The sequence below is a fragment of the Anguilla anguilla genome, chromosome 6 (assembly GCF_013347855.1).
Source record: "Anguilla anguilla isolate fAngAng1 chromosome 6, fAngAng1.pri, whole genome shotgun sequence".
Lineage (NCBI taxonomy): Eukaryota > Metazoa > Chordata > Actinopteri > Anguilliformes > Anguillidae > Anguilla > Anguilla anguilla.
The window spans coordinates 52,290,074-52,312,385 of record NC_049206.1 but is presented as its reverse complement, the minus strand read 5'-3'; the positions used below and the strand labels follow the sequence as shown (position 1 = coordinate 52,312,385).

Here is a 22,312-nt window from a genome sequence, read left to right as displayed (position 1 = left end):
ATAATAATAATAATAATAATAATAATAATAAATACCTGTCATCATTTACAGTGCGTCAGAGTAAAAAAAAATGTTTTAAAAGTTTAATTGTTTGGGAAAACCTTATTCACTTCCCTCACTGAATATATATATATATATACAACCATTGTGTCATCCCTATTTTTATAATCAGAGTTAAGCTTTCTCCTCGAAAACTACAAAGAAAATATACATCATCATACTGATTTCCAAATCTGTAGAATTGAGTTCAACTTCGCCCCCCCCCCCCCCCCCCCCCCCGCTCGTTTTATTCGCCACTTTTTAACATAAAGATGCACAATAAACAATAATAATGATTAAACATTCCAATCGATTGTTTGATGTTGAGTGAACTGTAACCTGTGAAATAGGATGACATCAGCATATAGCCTACACCCCATTCCCCTCGCATAGGGCACCGGACTGACTTGCGTGAAATACCGCCCTCTGTCGGATTCGCCAGGCAGCTGCCAGCAAAACCGAAACGCCTTCCAGCAATCACGGCAGTCCGGGGCAGACGCTCAGAAAATGCACGTTGAAGGATCTGGAGATCCCTGCAAAGATCACCCCGGGAAACAGGTGCGCTGTGCATGAGATCGCGGACGGCCACCCGCAACCGAATCGTCTTCGTCTTCTCGGAGGAATCACTTTCCTCCCATCTACCTGTGAACCATGGAGTGCTGAGGCTGTTGACTGCGAAGCTGAGCATTCGGATCTAGCCCCCCAAGCGGAGTATCCTGACCCCTCCGTTCCTGCTCGAGCAGAATGCGCCCTGGTGTCTGATGTTTTATTTTACTCCAATGATGATTCCCGAACACCAGAATCATGTTGTCACTACTATTGAGACCATTCCTCCCGAGACCATCACGGCATCGCCCACACTCCTGCAAAGGATAAAGAAAGTATTTAACAGGTAGGCTATGGAGACGTCAATAGCATTCCTTTGAATATTCCGGCATTGTGTTTAAATGCGATCTGTGCAAGGAACAGGTGGTGAATTTATCGTTTCTGTGCTGCAATACAAGATGCACTTTGGTGTCTGTGTGTCTGGGGGATTCATTAGAATTCATTTGAAAATGACCACTTTACGCAAGTTTAGAATGCAGGGCACGTTTATCAAAACGTCATCTTTAATCTACCGTAACACAACAGTGGGACAATAACTGCCAGTGTATTTCATTTTAAGACCACTGGCACAGTCTTATAGAAAATTTCAGTCTCAGTTAACTCATGTTGTTGAAGCTGAACTTGTGACATATTATAATTTGCGGTATGCACAATGGTCAGTAAAAAAAATAACAACAGTTTCGTTTGACATCCCAATTTAGCCTATCTCCTTTCACTACTCTAAGAGCTCTTCGCTAGTTACGGGGAATGCGGACAATAATACAACGTGAAAGTAATTGTATAATATTTCGATGTGCCACTGTCAGAAAGGATTTTTCTGTTCGACGGTGCAATTATTGTATTTTGCAGCTATTTTAGACAAAGGTGGTTGCAGGCTTCTATTCATGCATTTTAACAACACTTAAGTAATCCCGTATTCCATGTAATTCATCTCGTTTTCATTATCTGATTTCCAGACTGTTGCGTTAGATTAGACATATATAGGCTACAGCTAGAATAATTATTATGCTGTGGCATATAGGTTAATATGGAATAAGAGAACTTCAAGTATATTGTTGCGATGGATGAAGGGGCGTTTTTCTTTCAATGGGTGTGATGCTTTTATGATATGCTGTATGTTACTGAAGATGAGCGAATGCCCTGATTTGGTGCTAGTTTATACAATACTGTCCTCATTGTTTCCATAAACTAAAAGGTCTTGGTTTTGCCCGTGACTTGAGAGCGCTTACAAGCAGACGCAGCCTACTTTAACTTGCAGTTGAGATGTATTTATTGTAAACATTCTCGCCCTGTGTACAATGGATTTTATAGATTTAAAACGAATAATAAACTTTCCATGGTATTCTCAATACAACACATAATCAGTAGCAGTAGTAACAGCCATGATGCACGTAAAGCAAAGCCAACATTGGCTGCATTACGTTCTGCTGCTGAACTGTCGAGGGAATCAACGTGGAGAAATTCGCTGTGGCTTTGAAATCATACATTTAAAAATGGGTTTGGGGAAAATGTTGATCGGTGCATTCCAACAGCAGGCTATTGTTGGTTAAATTGCATTATGTTGCCGGGAGAGAGGATGATGAGATTGTAGGCACGGAGCGCTGAAAAGACAAACCCATGCAATACACACCACGCCTCTTTTGTCTCTTGGTGTGTGTCCCTTTCAATCACGAGTTCGCTTTGTGGTCCCTCTGGTGTGATTTCAAGCATACATAAACCCTATACCCTAACTATCTGAAACCTGTTGGCCAGTTTCCGTAAATTCACGGCAGACTAATTTTTGACGTCTGATATATTCCGGGCAGGTCGACGTATAAATTATACCTTCGGTGCGATACGTAAGCTATATAAGTATGTACACATTTTTAAGTCGTGTGACTCTTCACTTTTTTGTATCTGCATGCAAATTGCAGGATAATAATACTACAGTTCATCCAGTCGGAGATTACTAGTTGGGAAGTTATGGTTGACCATTTTAAGCATTTATATGCAGGGCAGTAGATGTCACTTAGAGTGTGCCAAAAAAAATTATAATTCTTTATCACAAAAGGAGGCCTCGTGTTTATATCTTGAATCCATTGCGGCACGAGCTAATGCGCTTTGTGGAGAGACACCGATTCAAGGCTGGCTTTGGCTGGTAGCGGTGGCCCCAGTATCGCACCCTGCAGGTATTGTGTCTAAGTAAAGGAATTGCGTACCCCCCAGAGGCTCATGGTCCTGCTCTTTCAGCCTGTGTGCGTGTGCGTGTGTGCGTGCATGCATGTGCGCGCGTGTGTGTAAGAGAGGGAGAGACAGTGAAAGCGAGAGCGAGTGTGTGTTATTGTAGCTACATGTTTGCATGTGTTGTGCGCCTGCCTGCGCGTGCTTGTTTACGCATTTGTGTGCATTGAGTTCCATGGTTCTCCACTGCGGAATTTGGGGGCCCGAGCAGACGAGGGCACGAAAAGCCGCGCTGCTTACGCAGACATGGAAGGAGACAGCTGGCAGTCCGTGCTCCGGCTCTTTGCCATCTGCTGCCCCCTTTCATCCGCAGGACTCCCCCTTTATCCCCGAGAACAATGTCCTGCGAGGCATAATCTCGGGCCTGGCCCGGATCGGGTGGCTCAGTGGGACGCTCCTGCAGCCGTCATTGTTGAGGAGAGGGTGGGTTCAACCTCCCTTGTGTGAGAGTGAGATCTTTTTTTGTCACTGGAACTGTTTCCAAGTACAACCCTGGGGACGTACTTCGGGATTACACACCCTGTCTGAGGGAACTGTACGTGGCCGCCCTCAGAAAGGAATACTGCGCATCCTGGCGACTGCCAGGAATATATATACAGCACCAGATGCTCGCCTCTTTGACAAAGAAGCAGACTCTGCTGAGGATCCACAGTAGCTCCCAAGCCAAGAAATATCGGCCAGTGTTCCTAAGCTTCATTCAGCCTTATGAGCGAGAGCCGGGTGTTCTCAGCGCAGAACATAGATGTGTCTTGTCATTTGAGAAAAGCGGTTGCCAGGATGTCTGAAGGCCTTGGGTCGTTCTAGGGTTCCTGCACTGTTTTTTTTCTTCAAATTCTTATATTGGGGGCCAGAGAAACCGCACAGTGCTTGCACTGTTTCACAGTGCCATGGAAAAGGAGCAGTGTGATTTCCCTTAGGTTACGCCAATGACATTTTTTTCCTGTTTAACAGATGGAGAAAAGAAATGCCAAGTGCCATTTTGTACTGAGACAGGACACCAGGCAGGCATTTTCAGTAAAATCAGAAAATAGTGGATGGAAAATTAACTAGTGGTTGCATTGGTGTGTATGTTTGTTTACATGTGTGTGCCTTTGTGTGTGTGCGTATGTGTGTGAGCGCGTGTCTGTCTGTGCATGTGTGTCTGTGCACTGACATGAGTGTAAAGTTCACCTTTTGAACTTCCATTTGTTGGAAATGTATGCAACATAATAGCAGTTCATATTGTAATGAACAGAATTTTGTCAATATGGAAATTCTCTCTTCCTAATTAACATTGTTAAAAAACATTTATTACATTTGACAAAGATCAGTGAGGATCAATGACAGTGTCTACAGATTTTATGGGGCTCTTGCAACCAACGTAGCACAAGTTAAACCCCTTGACCAGAGAAGTGGAAAAGCTTCTCCTAATCTGTGAGATAAGGAACAGCTGTTCCAGTTGTAATGCAGTTCCATGGTCTAGGGGTTTAAACTTGAGTTTTCAACCCCTGCCTTGGTTGCAAGGAGTTTGTTTCTCACAGCAATATAATAACTTTGCTAATGCTCATAATGAAATTGTTTAAAGCTGTGGATCACTTAATCGTTTACACATTGTAAGCATTTTCCATAAGCAACAGGTGGCAGAGTCGGATAACTTTATTCAGTGACCATGGTAGATCATGAATAATTTGTGATCTTATTCAGATTATTGGTCGGCACGTCTGAACAATATGCTATGTCTTACAACGGATTTTCAAAATTGGGATGGCAGGTATGCCATCCCGCCAAGTTACGCCTTGGCGGGGGCATGCCCCATACCTATACAGCACCGAGAGTTTGGCACTTTTCAGGGTTCCCCACAGAAATAACCACAACAGCCACAGACACTCAGCCCTTAAAAACATTAAATTCTGTACATTCTGACCCCATTTCAACAGACAGAATTCATAAACAACTTCACATGTCCACACAATAAAGCCCCAAACTAAGGGGATTTTGCGTTTTCTCCTTCTTCTTCTTCTTCTTCTTCTCTTTCTTCTTCTTCTCATTCTTATTTTTCCTGCCGCCTATCCCACTAACAACATGTCTCCCCATTGGACATTTCACTGACACCAGCCAAATCTGCACCAACACGACCCAATCAAAAACGCGCATACACACGCAAAATACCCATACGTTTTTACTCTGAAACATTCCCAGTTTAAACAGCTAGTCCCCCTGTGGCCTAGTGGGTAAGTTTACAGTCTTGGGAACGCGGGGTCGTAGGTTCAAGCCCAGCTAGGAACACATTTCTTTAACCTGCTTCAACCCTCACTAATAATTGTCTACTAGCCTTCTTATCAATTATTGCTTTTGCACCATATCTACCCGCCGTTCACCGTTCAGTTATTAACCGGCTGCAATATTGCTAAGCAATATGCTTTATGACACCGTCTGTACGTTCAGTTATTAACCGGCTACAATATTGCTAAGCCATATGGATTCAACGGGAGCTCTTCTGTGCTTACTGGCCTGTGTTCTTTAAAACCACCGGCAGGTTTGCTAATGATATTTCACGCATTGCATAGCTATGGCATTAGCTAACGAAGTCACAGACTGGTAAACCTCACTCACTCACGGCCACCCATATGCATTTCATGACGCAAATGTATTCCTTTTATTTAAAAGTTACACCAGTTCACCACTGTGCCATTTCTACTAACTATATTTCTTCACTTGGCTACCGTACAAAACTTTCATATCAGCAAACGCCACGTTTCTATTTCTACATTCATGTTACCTCGCTCTGTTTTCTGTCTAGCCACATACGCTACAAACAATTACTACTTACGTACATTCTGCAACTCCGCAGTTTGAACAGCTAATCCGTCCGTGGCCTAGTGGGTAAGGTTACAGGCTTGGGAACACTGGGTCGTATGTTGAAGCCTAGCTTGGAACACGTTTCTTTAACTTGCTTCGACCCTCACTAATAATTGTCTACTACTTCCTAATTATTGCTTTTGCACCATATCTACCCGCCGTTCACCGTTCAGTTATTAACCGGCTACAATATTGCTAAGATATATGCATTATGACTTACCGTCTGTACGTTCAGTTATTGACCGGCTACAATATTGCTAAGCCATATGGATTCAACGGAAGCTCTTCTGTGCTTACTGGCTTGTGTTCTTCTTTAAAACCACCGGCAGGTTCGCTAATGATATTTCACGCATTGCATAGCTATGGCATTAGCTAACGAAGTCACAGACTGGTAAACCTCACTCACTCACGGCCACCCATATGCATTTCATGACGCAAATGTATTCCTTTTATTTAAAAGTTACACCAGTTCACCACTGTGCCATTTCTACTAACTATATTTCTTCACTTGGCTACCGTACAAAACCTTAATATCAGCAACCGCCACGTTTCTACATTCATGTTACCTCGCCCTGTTCTCTATCTAGCCACATAGGCTACACACAATTACTACGTATGTACGTTCTGCAACTCCGCATTAAAACATTACATTTAACATCATGGTTCACTCATAAGTATAACTACTAGCACTGAACATGAGGAAAACACATTCGTGCAATAGATTACATTACATTACAGGCAAATAATATGTGCAATGTTATTTAACCCTCAACTTCAACAACTAATGTTCAATACCGACTGTTATATATACCATTTGATAAGGAATATAAGCTCGCTCATGGTCACTCCATTTACTTCGCACTATACTCCGTGATCATGTCAACCTTCACCTACATGCCCATTCTGCTAAAAACATATTGTTTCAACTACGGAATTTCGTAATTTCATTTTAATTTCTCTCACACTGTTGTTATTCTCTCATATGCAAAGCCTGCTGGGACATATGCGTCTGCTCCTATTCTCCACTATCATGTTTTCCGGTTCTAGTTTAGCAAAACAGCGAAGAGGACTCCTACCTGCAGATAAGCCTATCAGAATGCCTTATAAACCTTACAAACACTAAAAGTGCATCTCCACGAAATAACAGACAATGGAGCAGGACAGAAGGATAAACCTTACAAACACTAAAAGTGCATCTCCACGAAATAACAAACGGAGCAGGACAGAAGGCTACACAAGTTGCGACCTAGGGAGTTATAATTCTACGGGCGTGTTGATTATTTTGTCAGTCAAGGCTCGTTGGATGGACGTCAAATCCGTGAGTACATACCATATTCCATCTGGGTTTCTGATGCGTTTACGCTTACGCCACTGCATCCTTTATCACAGCCACTGTTTTACATATGTAGCAAACCGAAACTGCTGAACGGTACACGCTCATCAGACTGTACAGATTCACACAACGATAGCCATAATCCACAACCGTTTCTTGCAGGGTCGCATTTCTCACTCTCATAATAAAACGCTTTGCAAAAAGAACTGATATCTCATAAAAAACACGTTTTCAACGTACAAAAATGCCAAGTTACTAAAAAGTATTGATATCAAAATGACGCCAAGTTACGATACTACAAACAATATAGGCTATCTTGCCTCACCGAAATGACATAAGATGTATCTCAAAGCAATGCTACCCAATATTTCCTCAGTTCTTTCAAGTCACTTGGCCCTGTGTTTTCTAATATTACCATTTCACAATGTCATGCAAACTTTCTGTCAGATCAAAGAGACAAATATTTTGAATTGCCTCATGGAACACATTGAACATTGTACATTGAAATTAATGTATAAATTCATTAATGTACAGAACTGCTGCTGAGCAACGACAGGAAGCACATTTCTCCAGAAAACATGTTTATACTTGCTTCTGAACTGAATTTGAATGTGCAAGTTATTGTATATTTGCTACGTACAATAAGTACTGCATGTAAAACACATATTGTACATACATACATAGAGAACTTCTTTATCCGCATGGGGACATTTCACTGGCAGCATCTTACATTCACATTCACGAACACACATGTACCAAGAAACATACTATCATTCACGCAACAGAAAGCCTGGGCAGCGAAATACATAGGCCTACATACCAATACAAATTGGACATACACACACCTATTCAATCAATCTTGACTGTGAGAGAGCCATCCACACATATGTTTGGCCTGTCCATGTAGTGCATGCTTATACACAGGGCCAAGTGACTTGAAAGAACTGAGGAAATATTGGGTAGCATTGCTTTGAGATACATCTTATGTCATTTCGGTGAGGCAAGATAGCCTATATTGTTTGTAGTATCGTAACTTGGCGTCATTTTGATATCAATACTTTTTAGTAACTTGGCATTTTTGTACGTTGAAAACGTGTTTTTTATGAGATATATATTTACATGGCAGTAAATTGTGAGATATGTGCAGATATATAGATGAGCATGACTTTGCAATGGCTATAAAGGAATTTACCCAAAGAATGAAACCAGTCTTTTTAAGGGTCATCTGTATTTTCAACCTCAGGAAACAAATTAATAAGGCAGTAACAGAACAAATGCATTCTGAAATGGTTAACAGAGGCCACATCCAACTCACTGAAGCTTTCTTCATGAGTAATCTTGCAAAGTCTTTTTTGCGCCCTTTTTGACTTAGAAGATGTATGACTCAGTCCTTTCTGTGGTAATAAAACTGGACCATCACTGTAATTACCTTACTCCTGCTTATGGCAGATAAAATTTAGGATGTACAGACACAGTTCTCTCACAGTCTTACACCGAATTCTTCATTTTGTCCTCCCTGTGATTATGTTTGGTGCTGACTCAGTCTGAGCATTTTGTACTGGATAAAAGCTATTTTCCTTTCAGCTCTTAGGCTAAATGCAGATAAGGTGAATGTTGTATGGAGAAGTCAACCGTTAAGGTGTCCTGGCTGGAGTCTATGATAGTGTCTGTTCTGAAAATGGCTTGTTTTACAGGCCTATGTCCTGCAAAGAATAGTTGTTCACATTTGCCATGAAGGAACATTGAGTGAATGAAGGTGTGGAATTGGACAGTTTCCTGTTTTCACTGTCTGATGAACAGAAACGGTGGTTTTGGCAAAGGGAATTCTTCCTGGGTTTTTTGTTAGCTGCTCTTGAAAAATAGATTGTTTAGCCTGCTTAATAAAATTATGGACAGTGGTTGTACACAATATTATTAAGTATATGTGGTTTCAACTAATTACGCACAGTAGGCCTACTTGTACAAATACTTAATCTGTTGAGGTCGCATATACTTAATAGTATTGCATGCAACTACTGTCCATAATTTTATTAAGTAATTTCAATGATTCATTTTTTGAGTGTGGTCAGAGCATTACAAGGGGGAAGTACCTTCAAATAGATACAGAGTTTCTAGATTGGTTTAAAAACCAACAGCCTTTATTGCTGAAATTAGGTTTTAATTCTAACATTGCGCATGGAATGCAGATGGAAACACAGGCACAGCTAACTGATATATTAGAACCGCTTCCAATGAACATCTATTGTAGTCAAAGAATTTAATTAGAATTTAATCATAGAGTCTTACCCATCACTACCTGGTATAGCCAGTTAACTGTCACATATATTATTCAGCCTTCGCATGTGATAACGGGAAACGTCATAATCATTATACGCGTGCGCTGCCTCCGCTCTTGTCGCGAACCGTTATTAACATTTAGCGGATTATTCTGCCTGGCAACAGGGAAATAATGCCTGGAATTTAGGGGGGGCTCATTGAGAAGAAGGGTAGGCCAGGGAAAAGGACTGTGCCATTGTGCGGGTGCATCCAAGCCATTCACAAGGCCAGGAACACTTCCTGGGTCTCGCTGCGCAACTTTGTCCCGGTTTTCTCCTCCCCCACGTTTCAGATCTGGGGGAAACTTGGGTGTGAAATGAGCGAATCTTCGTGTGCGTTAGATAGAAGTTCTTATCTGAGGTAATCGCGTGCGCAGGGTGGTAAGGAACGCACACGCAGTTTTGACGAGGCGCGACTAACAGCGCGCGCCGAAAGTTGAAAAGAGTGCCTCATGAATCACACAGGGCACATGCGAGCAGCGACGATTACCTGTGACGTACTGTGTTAAAAATAGAAAAGCCACACTTAGTTATTCAAGTCCTGACATTTTACATTCGCAATTATTTTCAAAATAAATTTGCTGGAGAACATTTTCTTTCTTTCATTCAGTTTTCCTGGCATTTATATATAATTTAAAAATGCTCACTTTTATTATATGGTGTTGTCACTGTTAAATACAGTGTAATTATACAAAGTGTACAGAACCTTTGTCATACCCTGGTAAGGCTATGTACTGCTGGTTAATGACGTTGTTAGTGGTAATTTAAAAAAATGAAATCCATGGTTAACTTGAGTATGCAACCTCCATTTCTTTCAAAGTTAAGGTAAAACGATAGGTCAATGTGCAGTACTGAAGGATCTTGCAAATCATAAAACCCTGTCGTAAAATGGCCTGTCTAATAATCTGTTTTTTTATGTGAGCTGGCAGTAGTCGGTGGCAGTTGGAGCTTAATCATCGACTCTAAATACAAATTTTAAACGGGCCCATAACTAGGACTCTTACAGTTTTGTTTTTTGTAGCTTGATGAAATCAGCTATCTGTCTCTGTTGCTTATCTCACTGAGTACATAGCAAGGTAAACGACCTTCATGAGATTAAGTTGAGGTTCATATAAAGATAGACTATGAAGAGTGAACCAATTATTGTTGAATTAAATGGATTTGACTTAATAACCTGAAACCATTAACCAAGTCAAGCACTTGCCATCTGTTACTGGTAAACTTTCACATGTCATTGACAGCCTATCCTGAATATGGTTTAATAAAGACAGGTAGGGATTAGTGGTAGCCGTTAGTGGTGCTATTGTGAATCAGTGTGCAGTTGTTTTGTTAGCAATCATTAAGTGATAAATGTATATGGTTTAGGTTCTGCAACTGGATGATGGGTAATAGGTGCTGAACAGGTGGCTTCTTGAGAAGGCATCACATCGCTGGAATGTAGTTCTTAAAATCTGTCCACAAAAGCGCAGGGTCTTAGTCATAAAACTCTTGCAATTGACTCAGCTGGTACTCAGGGAAGCCTATCTTGTGTTAGCCGTGGGATTGCTTTCTGAACTGAATAGCTTCTGCCCACTGTCTGCATTTATGGAAAAGTGTATTCTCTCAGTCCATTTATTCAGTCATTGAAGGATGCTGCTTTTCCTAGCACTGTTACTGCACGCAGTACACCAGAGGTGCACAACAAGGGCCGATCTGTTTTCGGGATTTTGTGCCAACATCTGCTCTTAATTATTTAATTAGCTCAATCATATCTTGATCTGACATTTGTATAAACAGCAGCTGTGGTTGCAGACTGCAAGTGTATCCTAAAGATTTTACTGTAGAGCTGTCGGAGAACTAAAACTGAGGTAATTGGACTGAACAAAAACCAACCAAAACAGCTGATGACACTGTAAGCAGAATCATTTCCTTTGGCGGAATGATTCATTTTTATTAACGTAGTAAAATTCATGTTTCGGTAGCGTGAGCCATTTGTTTTCTTAATTGTTCACATCCACAATATCTGTGTTATTGGAAGTGCATTTCATAATTTCATTAACAATGAGAACAAGAAAACGCGTGCATTTCACAAACAGCGTCTGCTTTACATGCAGATACCCAGCTGCCGTCTCGGTTTTCCCTGCAGAGAAACTCATTTTGTGTAAAGTCCTTATCCGCGGGGCAGAAAAACTGCGCCTATTAATAACAATTGTTTAGCGGCTATGCGGCTTCTTTCTCAATCCGAGTGCTTTAGATGGAACGGATAAGGCTCATCTGAGCCACCGGCAATGTGTAGACCCGCGAAGTCTATCCCAGCTTAGGGGCCGATCAGACATGAAGAATGTTTGTTGATCCTAAAATGCCACACCCCCCCCCCCCCCCCCTTGCCTCTGCTGGATTTTTCATTCCCCCCCCCCCCCCCGAAGGTCACGCGGCAAGGGCGCTGACTAACCCAGAAAAATTATGGCATGCAAATTTTTGATTGCCGCTTCGCTCCTGATTGCATTACCCTGTGCAAATTCAAATCTAGTGCTAGATTCCTTCCTGGAATATATGTGTAATCAAGAACCAGGCCCGCTGATGTGGTGGCTTTTATTGAGCGCGGTTTCTTGGCTCGAGTGGTCTCTGAAAATCCATCAGTTTATTGTACAGCAGTAAAAAAAACATTAATGCTTTGGTAAATTCTCCAAATGTTGTTAAAATGATCCTGAACTGGAATTGCGTGTTTAGCCTGGTTTATCAGCATGCCACTCAGTGGCAGACTCCGTAGGCACTGTCAATGCACAGGAGGCAGTACAGATCACTGATACAAATATATTTTTGTGATTGCAGCGATGGCCAAGAATAATAATGCACCCATCTTCTATATATCACGGGAGAATTATTGCACAACGTTCAAGAATTTTTTTCGCTACGTATGCCCAAAGGGCACACGGTGCCACCTGGCCATAAAGCAGCCTCTGTCCAGAAAATGGGACGTAAATAAGAAACTGTCGCAGGAATATGTTATCAGCATGAGCAGAGGTTTTGCCGTTCCCAAGTGACAGCCAGCTATTGTCACGGTGACCTAAGCTGGTCTGGCCTTGGATGGTCTGGGATGTTGGTGATTAGAGCTCTTGAAGAGTAGTCAAGCTAGTCACGCAACCCTCCGCTCCGCTCTGCTATGCAAGGCAATGGCTAAGTTCTGCTGTGCCACAGAACATGGCGAGCGAATACAGGCAGAGAATACTCTTTAAAGTGTAACCTGGGAAATTCGATGACACAGTGAAACCCAGTGAAAGTGTTTGGTTGGCCCAGTAAACTAACCAGTCTAGCAGACCCTAAGGGCCAATAACTTGGTGTGTGCTTAGCACATTTAGCTTAGAACTTTTCTTGGAGGACTTTTCCCCCTAGATATTTTAACAATGAATTCTTACACTATTTAAATATGACTGTTATAATTATAACTATAATTGTAATGACGCAAAAAAGAAAAAAAACTTCTGTTCTTTCATTTATTTTCATTTCACCGATCAATGTGTTCTGTGTTAAATGAAGGTACCAAACTGAGACTTAGCATGCGCTGTCTCGTCATAGAGACAGGGCCATAGTGAAAGCGGTTAACATGCAGAGAGACCATCATTACTCACCTGCTCTGTCACTTTGTGCCACAGAAGCTGATTGGCATGGAGGACTGCATGTGTTCTACCTGTTGTACGTCTATACCTCCATTGTCTTCTATAGTAGTTGACAATCACATTGTATTTTTACATCAATACTGGTTATTAGGCCTCACACTAAGATAATTGGTTAGTGTCTGACAGTTAAAACACACTATATACACCAATTTGTGCTCGTTTCTAGCACTCTAGAGCCCATGGTTCTTTTCTAATTTTAGTACTCATTTCTGCACTGTTACAAAGCATTCTTCAGGCAGGATATTTGTACCTAACATAGGTAACATTTGATTAAGTGTTTTATATCTTGCTTTCCAAATATTCCAATGCAGGTTGTCCTTAGTGGAGCTCAGGATAGGACACTGTGTCGATTCAAGATATGACTCCCTGTCTACCAGCTGCATACCTTGTCTCCGTTCTAACTGATGTCTAGTTGCTTAGAGATAATGGAAATATTACACCGGGAAGCTGGCATTTCCACGTCTTGTAAACATGTTGAGGAGATAAATCTGAAAAATAATATTGGCAGGATATTTGATTCTGGCTGTCCCCAGTGTTTCTAGCCAAGTTGTGTTCATAGTCTGGGTGGTAGTGAGGTCTGTGAGACTGATTCTCTGAAAGATTGGAAGGAGAGCGAGAGAACAGCATCACTGCTTTAGGTTTAATTAAAATGGCTGGATCGCCCGTCCCCTTCCCGCTGTGGAAATCACTGGCCGTTACTGATGCAGGCAAACTTCTCTACGCTAGTACTGCAAGGAACCTGCCTTATCTTGTCTGGGTGTTTTTGATCTCGTCCACTGCAACATACAAATATCCTGACGTTATCTTCAAAAGAAGGACTAAGACTACCACTGATGAAGGTCCTGCAGCAGTGGTCTGGCGATTAAGATGGTATAACCATTGTCAGTGATGCGGTTACCAATAAATTTGATGGACAGAAAGAGCTGTGCTTAACATCTTGGACATTATGTTCTGTTGTCAAAACATCTTTAGACGCACTGATTTACGTACTGTAGCTACCAGAATGACATGACAAGGACAAGGGGGAAACATAGAATGGGGCAAGTCGCCATAGTGATAAATGGTCCGTAGAGAGACCTTATAATTGAATGCAGATAAACACTATAATATCTGTGCCATCACATTACACTCTAAGTAGGTTGATAGCAGATTACACAAGTTGCAATTTAAAGTATGTGAAGTGGAACGCTTTAGTCAGTGGTTGGAACATCATGGCAAATGAATTAAGGTTGAGTCTGACGAGGTGTGTCTTTGGGGTAGTATGGATGGGTTACAGGGTACCGAGGGCATTGTGATGCTGGCGGGTATGTCAAGTGACAAAGATGGCCTATTGTATTAAATGCCTTAGACTAAAAGTTTGTTTCCAGCCAATCAGCAGTGTTCTCTGAATCAGTGTGGAAAACATGGTCTGGTGATTTTCCCGGCATCAGTAAATTAATCAGCCAATCAATCATCTGTGTAGCGGATTTGACGAAGCATTTGTCACAATGCGCTTCACAGTTGTACCCTGGCCTAAGCCTCCATAAATCATGCAGTAGGCGGCAGTGGCATGGAGAAATTCCCTTGGTGGCTCACAGGATTAATCCTTTGGAGGAACCAGTCTCAGCTGTGGGGGCCTATCTTCCTCTGGCTGGCTCTGAGCGGGTTCACAGGGGACACTACATGGCCAAGTGAATTTCCAGTCTTGTCTAATCAGTTTGAGACTGGCTGGATGAAAGCATCTAGAAGCCAGAACACTGCCGACCTTTCGGACATTCATAACTTCCACTGTCCATTAAGGGGAGGAATGCGTAATTCGGGTGGATGTACAGATGTCCGAGGATGGCAGCGAGCCAGATCTTAAGTCAGACGGAGAAACCACGCTCTTGTTGTGCGCAGTGCAGAGAGAGCAAACAGGAAACATTTTCAGGGGTATTAACAAGTGGGTGGCAGGACAAACGTCCACTTTGTCTCCACGCTGCGTCTTACTTTGAACAGACTTTCTAGCATTTTAGTGGGCATTGCATTATCTAGAAGAGAGAAATAGATTTTCTTAAATGTGATTCATGAAAAAAAGTGCTGCACTGGTTCACCGACTGCAGTTAGTCATTTAAAAGTTCTGGTCGTAAATCTCTGCTGGTCAGGGCCCAGGCATGGGCTGGCAGAGCTTTATTAGCCTCAGTGAGCCTTGTTCCTGTCCGTTTCCCTTGCACTACAGGTCCATTGTGCCTCATACAGAAGTTCCCAGAATGCCTTTGGTGCTCGACTTGTGATTTGTAACAGAAAATAAAATGGCGTTTTAGCCCACTGAGGAAGCAGGAGAACGGCGTGGCTCTCTCGGTTCGTTGTTCGTCTTCGGCGCCGTGGGGACGAGCGGCCAGTTTTGACATGCAGGGCGAGTGAGCAGCCGGCTTACGGGCGGTCCCGCCCGTACTCCTCAGGGACCTGCGAGATTTTTTTGGCTGTCTCCGTTGACGACCCGGCCCCCGCCCGTGCTGAATTGGGACCCTGTGGACGAGAGAGCGGGTCGGATACTCGCCGGCTGCATCTGATTTTCTTCTTGGTGCTGGTACCCCTAAACTGTGCGATTATTCTCAGATGATTAGCTCTCTCTTACCCCGGCGCTCTTGATAAAGTGACTCCCCGCACCTCTCCCCGGCTAATGAGGTCGGGTCTTAACGAAGTAGGTCAGTGTTTCGGAGCAGCCACAATGGACGCGCATCATTCCCTGGGAAACGAAGCAAAAATAGCTCTCTCAGGAACAGGGAGAGAGAGAGAGAGAGAGAGAGAATGAGAGAGTTAAAGAGAAAGATGGAGGTAAAGAGAGAGGGATTGAGTGAGCGGTAGCTTATCTTCACTCCCCTCCTCGTCTCAATGAGGACTTGTTTCGCCAAACCTTCCCCACACAGAGTTAATGAATAGTGGTGTTTGTGAAGAAGTGATTCCCCCCAAAACACTGCCGCTCTCCTCCCAGGGTCCTGAATGCAGGATGGAGTGAACAAAGAGGGAGTTTGTAGCCGATGCGATGAGATCACACATAGGATGCCCTATCTCTTTCCGAACTGGTTTTTACAGTGCCGGACTGTGGTGTCTGAGCATGTGTGTTTAATTGGCCCATGTCTTCAGTCAGTTGGGAGCGTGGACACTGGGGTGTGTATCCTCAAGTCAGCTACGTATATGTATCACACTGTTGCCTGCCAGGGCAGCTGCTGCAAAACCTTCTGCAAGGGCCTGTGCAGGTGAAGCAGCTGGTGCAGACAAATCACGGGGCATCCAGTTGGCTACAAGAATCTGCTGAGTGATCCATTGTCAGAGGAACCTCTCTCCCTTAGTGACAATATCACTCACCTGTACCCCAGCAAAGGTGTGTTCTGGGTTCAGCGGCAGGTCACATTAAAGAAATAAATGGCACAGGTGGCTTAATGGAAGAGCCGCTCGGTAGCTCTGTGTGATCTATGAGAAGTGGATTCTATTTACCTGCAGTTCCTTTTTATCGTTTTGGGGGTGACTATCGCGGTGAATTACAGCTCGAATTTGGTATATTATCCATCAATGCAAGTGAACTGCTCAAGCGTACAACAGCCCCACACCAGGGATTTGTCCTATGCATAGATCCTAGACCATCACGCCACCCTTAGACTTGATGATTGGATGAAGGAACATCATTCTATTAATAATTAACTTGAAAATGCGCTGACGATCGCGTACGCATTCGCTACCTGGGCAGTGCGTAGCACTGAGACAGACAGATGCTTGTAAGTGCCCGGTGAAATAAGCGCCTATCGATCGAATCTCCCGGCTCAGTCCAGATTGATTGGGACGGGTATATTTTCTCGTCTTTATTCCGTCTCTTTTGCGTGTGCGGTAGGTATGGGGGGGGGGGGGGTTGGGGGCAGGGGCCGATTCCTCACAGTCAGCGCATTGGCCGTTGTCAAAACAACTTCCCTGTAAGTTTGTCTCGCAGGTCGATGTCAGAGGTTGTTTCTGTTTTAATAGCCTGGGTGTCTGCGTTCGTTTCTGTTAAAAGCAGAATAAGGGGAGGGCATCCGGATCACCAGATTAAACTGGAAGGGAAAATTGACTATTCCAAATGCTTTCTCATCGTAGCTGTTCAGTGGCTGATGTCTTCCAAACTGTATGCACCTTCCATTAGCAACACTGGTGCCCCGAATGTCCTTTTAATGTGCCATTACAGGCACAAGCTGGATTATAAACCATGAAATATTCATCCGATAGTCAACTGCGTGCGTCGTTACAATATTTCAGGGACGACTCCAGCTTTCCAGAGTAAGTGGGTTTTAAGTATAAGCCCGCTTCCTTATACCTTGCCTGAGAAAAGAAACTTCCTCAATTAGGATGTCAGGCTCGATGTCACGTGTCCCCCCTAAAGAAAATTGTACCCTGCGCGACACTGCCCACATTCCGACTGTAACCACGACGATGAAACCTTTAAAACTAGCGTCGCGCGAGCGGCTTGCGAAAGGCAGTCGCGTCGGAGAGCTGCAGGGGAAGGTAATATGTGGCGCGGCTCAGCGAGCTGCCGGCGCGCGGATTAAATAAGCATCTTCTCCGAAAGCGGGCGCGGAGATAAAGGGGGTCTCCTTGAGGCTGAAGCGGCACAAGGCCGGCCCCCGTCTGACAGGAGTGGAGACCGAGGGTGGGGGGCCCGGGGGAGCGACGCCGCGGGGGAGGGATGCCGATTCAAGTGTTCTTCAGCTGCTCAGGTTGCCGGATACAGAGGTAGGGATGGGCTAATCGCGTTATGCTAACAATGGAGGTGGAGGAGAGGGGGGGATGGGGTGGGGGAGCTCAGCAGGTTTCAATATGGATAGGCCTTTAATATGGAGAGAGACAGAGACGGCCACTCTAAAACCTTCCGCAAGGACAAATGAGACAAGAATGCTTCAAGGAAAAAACATTGAGTGTTGCTATGGGAAATTGTGAACCCAGACAAGAGTTACTGTTTATGCTGAAGGCATCCAGTGTGTTTCTATGAGAAAATATAATCAAGGGAAAAGTATTTGGCTTCACGTACCGAGCCTTTTGTTGATCGACCTTGTAGGGGCCTTTGAGTTGACGTTGGCTATTCTTTGTACATCTAATATACATTCAAGAGGCTTGTCCTTCAAATTCCACATTTGCGGAATTAAAAGTTGCACATTTGTGAAAGTGCATCAAGATATTATAAGGACGTAATTAAAAGCCATTTAGGTCAATTTATGTGAATCAAATGTCAGAACCACTTAAATTGAATTGAAACAAACATTTGTAAAGCACTAAATGTGGAACCTGTAATCAATTAACTTAATATTTTAAAACAGTCCATAAATGATTTTTTCCATTCAGCATTTCATAAATAATAAGTATGTTTCATGCGCAATTGCATACCAGACTTAATGGGGCCTCTTCTTAGCTGACTGAAAATGGCAAAAAGTGTTGCTTTCTGTATGACTACAATAGCCTTCAGTGTATAGACTTTTGAAAAAGTGCTTCTTCATGATGGAAAAATACATCTTTGCATTGAATACAGCACCTAACATTTTCAGCAATGAGAAAATAATTTCACGTTATGATTGAAATGTGCGTATTTGAACAGTTGATGTAAAGTTATTGTAAAACAAAGTTAAACTGTAAAGCAATGAGCAGTCCTTTGGGTGTATGGAAAAACATTTTTAATGACTTGGAAGAGTTATTAAAAATGACTTTCATGCTCAAAAATGCCATTCACTGTGTCCTTTCAGTTGGCCAAAGTGTAGGCTAGTATAATGGTTAGGGAACTGAGCTCTTAACAAAGGTTATGGGTTTGATTCCCAGCTGGTATCTGAATTGCTGAATGAAAATATTCGACAGCATAAGCAAATTGCATGTAAAAAATGCAAGCTGTGCTAGCAGCACTGGATAAGAGTGTACGCTACATGCCCAAAACGCAATGTTAAATTCAAAGCTACGGTTATTTTTCTGTGAATAGATGGCAGATCTTCCCAAATGGCAAGATCTGTGAAATGAAAAGGCAAGAAACAAGTATTAGAGGTTATCCTCTCAAAACATGGCATATTCTAACTATTAAACTGTATATCCTGGTCTGTGCGAGCTCACACACAGATATACACCAGCTAACTGTGGTACCAAGCTGCATAGGTCTGCAAGATTCTCGCTCTCTCACAGCTTGTGTATGCATCACTTGGTGTTTTGGGGTCTTCTCGTGCATTAGTGCCTCAGAATATGAAGAGGCAAGTGCAGTAACAAATGGCTACAATTGGTTTATTCAAGCAAGTTTCCTCGCTTGGCAGGAAGTGGAGCCAAAGTCTGGACAGCAAGCCAGCTTCAGAACTTGTTTACTGTGTGGCTGTGGACTGCTAGCCAGCTTCAGAAACTTGTTTACTGCGTGGCTGTGTGTGCCCAACTGGAAGGGAGGACGTATTTGCGGTGCTCGAGGGAACAGTTTGCCTTGGCAGATGCTGTGCTGTTGGTTTTTAATGGTGACAGATTCTTTTGTTTGGTGACAGATTAAAACCTCTTGTTTATCGTCCCTTTCTTCAGAGACGTACTGCTGTTTCGCTGTGACAGTCGCGCTGGTTGATGTCTTTCTCTTACCCAAGGAACGCAGGCTTGTAGATGCTGAAAGATAAAAGTGACAAACCGGATAAAGTTTTTATACCAGAAAACAATTAGCTGTTTGTTTTTTATTTTTATTTTTTTTACTTGTTTACTGTGGGTGGACAGTTTTATTGACTTAAGCCTTACAAAAAAATTGCCGGAAAATGTATTGGAGGCTTTTTATGTGGACTACAGTGTAGGCGTACCGCTACAGTAAGCTGATTCATTCTTTTGCACTATGTATGTTTTTGGAAAATTTCTGACAGCATGAACCTCTTAACTTAAAATATGTAACCAAGTGTTGATACATTTTGAATAGCGGTACAGTTTTGGGAAGGAGTAACATTTGATGCAGGAGCTCTGTAAAAAATATGTTAAAAAGTGTTGTATAATCTTTTACATTAAGAATGAATTTATGGTCTGCTGTGTATAATTGTGCTTCACCACCCATAGTTACTGTACTTTTACTGTAAGTATTGGTTGCAGGTGCAGTATTAGAAGGCTGCCAGCTGAACTGCTTATGGATTAGTTTCCCTTGATTAACATTAGGTACATGTGATTCTGAGCAACCTCACTTGAAGGATCTCATTTCAATTTTGGGGGGACAAGAAATTTTCTTTCGGTTTTTTTTTTTGGGCAAGGTGGCGGGTGGGGGGTGTACTCTAACAGTACCACCCAATACAACAGGATAATATTGGGGACGGGGTGTGTTTTATGTTTTCCCAAAGTTGGGGAGAGGGGCCCCCAGTTTCCCCCCCCCCCCCCAGTTTCCCTCCCGCCACTGGGATTACTGTCCATGTCTCCCTCACCTTATTATGAATAATGAACGTTGACTAAGATAATTTAATGCCTGCAGGCATTCCATTGGGCAAAGATGGTTGGGGGAAGGAATTGGAACAGACCTTGCCATCACTGCCGGTATCTCAGCTGGAGAGTCTGCTTGGGTGAAGTAGTCATGACTTGAGGGAACAGGCGAGGCCTATGGCTGTGGTAGCCTGTATGCAAATGCTGCTCACTTCCTCCCTCTGCTACGGTGTTTGTCACCGATTTCTTCTGGCAAATCTCAGTATTGACCATACATTTAAGTCTCTCATGCCAATTACCGTTGAATTGAACCTTGATTGCTTTTTTTTTGGAGAAGAAAACAGGATGTGCTTGGCTGAGTGATGCTCTTACATTCTTAATTAGATTCTGCGGCCACAGAGTTATAAATAATATTATATAAATCGGCTCTGTAAAGCTAAACATTGTCAGTGTTGATCACTTGAGCGTGTTTGTATTGTATTGTTATTATTTATGTATTTACTTGGCGGGTATCCTCACTCACAATAGAACTTAAGGTATAGAATACGAATATCTAAAGAACAGTATTTCATATATGTTACAGACATATATATGGGCACTTTATTAGTTATACCTATCTAGTACCAGGTAAGGCCCCCTTTTGCCTCTGGAACAGCCTGAATTTTTGTGCCATGGATTCAACAAGGTAATAGAAGCAATCCTCATATATATATATACTGTATATGCTGTATATACCTAGATGTCCGTCAATAGGAGATGCTCTGTTAGGTGCATGTTTTGAATTCCCAGTTAGAAAAATGCAAATTGCATAAACATATTCCTCAGATTACACTGGGCACTGCCACTACCTACTGCCTTCTGGCCTTGAGAATAAGGCCCAGTGAATAGGGAATGAAGAATACTGTGCTATGCTGCCGTATGTATGTTTCCCTCATACTTAATAATACAGCAGACAATGTGTGGTGAAATAAGTCTTTATGGAGATGTGGAGGGCAGAGGAAGATAATGTAATGCTTTCTCTTTCATTCCCCCTCTCTTTCACGTTCACTCTCACATTCTGTCCCTTTTGCTCTCTCCTACCATCTCTCTCTCTCTCTCTCTCTCTCTGTCTATCTGTCTCGGACTCTCTCACTCTGTCTCTATTGCTCTCTCTCTCTCTCTCTCTCTCTCTCTCTGGCTCACCTTCTGTCTCTCTGTCCCCCCCAGCATCTTTCTGTCTCCATCTTTCTCCCTTATTCCTCTCTGTGTCATTCTTGTCTCCGATGCCACTCTCAAGTGGATGGGTTGAAGCTGAGGCAGACCGAATGGAAGCAAATGTGAGACACCCGCAGACTCTCCATCCGGTTCTCATTGTAGTCTCCCTGTCCGGATATGAAAATTCCCTGTCACAGGAGTAGATTCAATGAAGCCAAAAAAAAAAAAAAAAATGCCAGCACAAAGGTTTAGTCTGGTGCGGCCGTGATGTCCTTGTTAGATTTGTCCTTTATGCAACACTAAAGCCTATTATGTCTCACCTTTCATATAAAAAATCTCCCTTTCATTTTCTTCTGTTTAGGGATTCATACATTAGTCCAATGACATCTGTCTGAAATCTGAGGAATTACTACCATCATATTTTTCCAGCAGAGAGGTCCAGTGTTGTTCATTTGAAATATTTATGAAGGCAAAGTGCAGGAGTGGCTCTTTGTTACAATGCGGGATTATGTTCTTTATTTATAGACCGGGGCGGGTTGTATTCATAAAGCACCGGAGTGAATTTAGCAGACGTGCCATTCAGCTGCAGGGTCCGGCTGAAAGAATGATTGCGAGGGGCACTTCGCTGGCGGAACTCGTGTCGCCTCGTGTCGGACGAGCGGGAAAGAGAGGGGTTCTGAGCGCGGAAGGTGTGATGTAACCTGCACAGCTCCGCGCCTCCCTCCGAAGCT

The 22,312-nt window shown here is 42.9% G+C and overlaps 1 protein-coding gene across 2 annotated transcripts in view; it reads left to right on the top strand.

The window, feature by feature from the left end:
• Window positions 1–478: 478 nt before the first annotated feature.
• The window catches only part of slc35f1 (solute carrier family 35 member F1), a 68,736-nt gene continuing 46,902 nt past the window's right edge, over window positions 479–22,312 (top strand). The window contains exon 1 of one of the 2 annotated variants that reach the window (XM_035424104.1): window positions 479–931. In XM_035424104.1, coding sequence (XP_035279995.1) covers window positions 801–931 — 131 coding nt within the window. In that variant the 5' untranslated portion in view covers window positions 479–800. Of the gene's footprint in view, window positions 932–17,597; window positions 17,727–22,312 lie in introns of those variants that run through there. The other variant, XM_035424105.1, reaches the window with a different exon arrangement.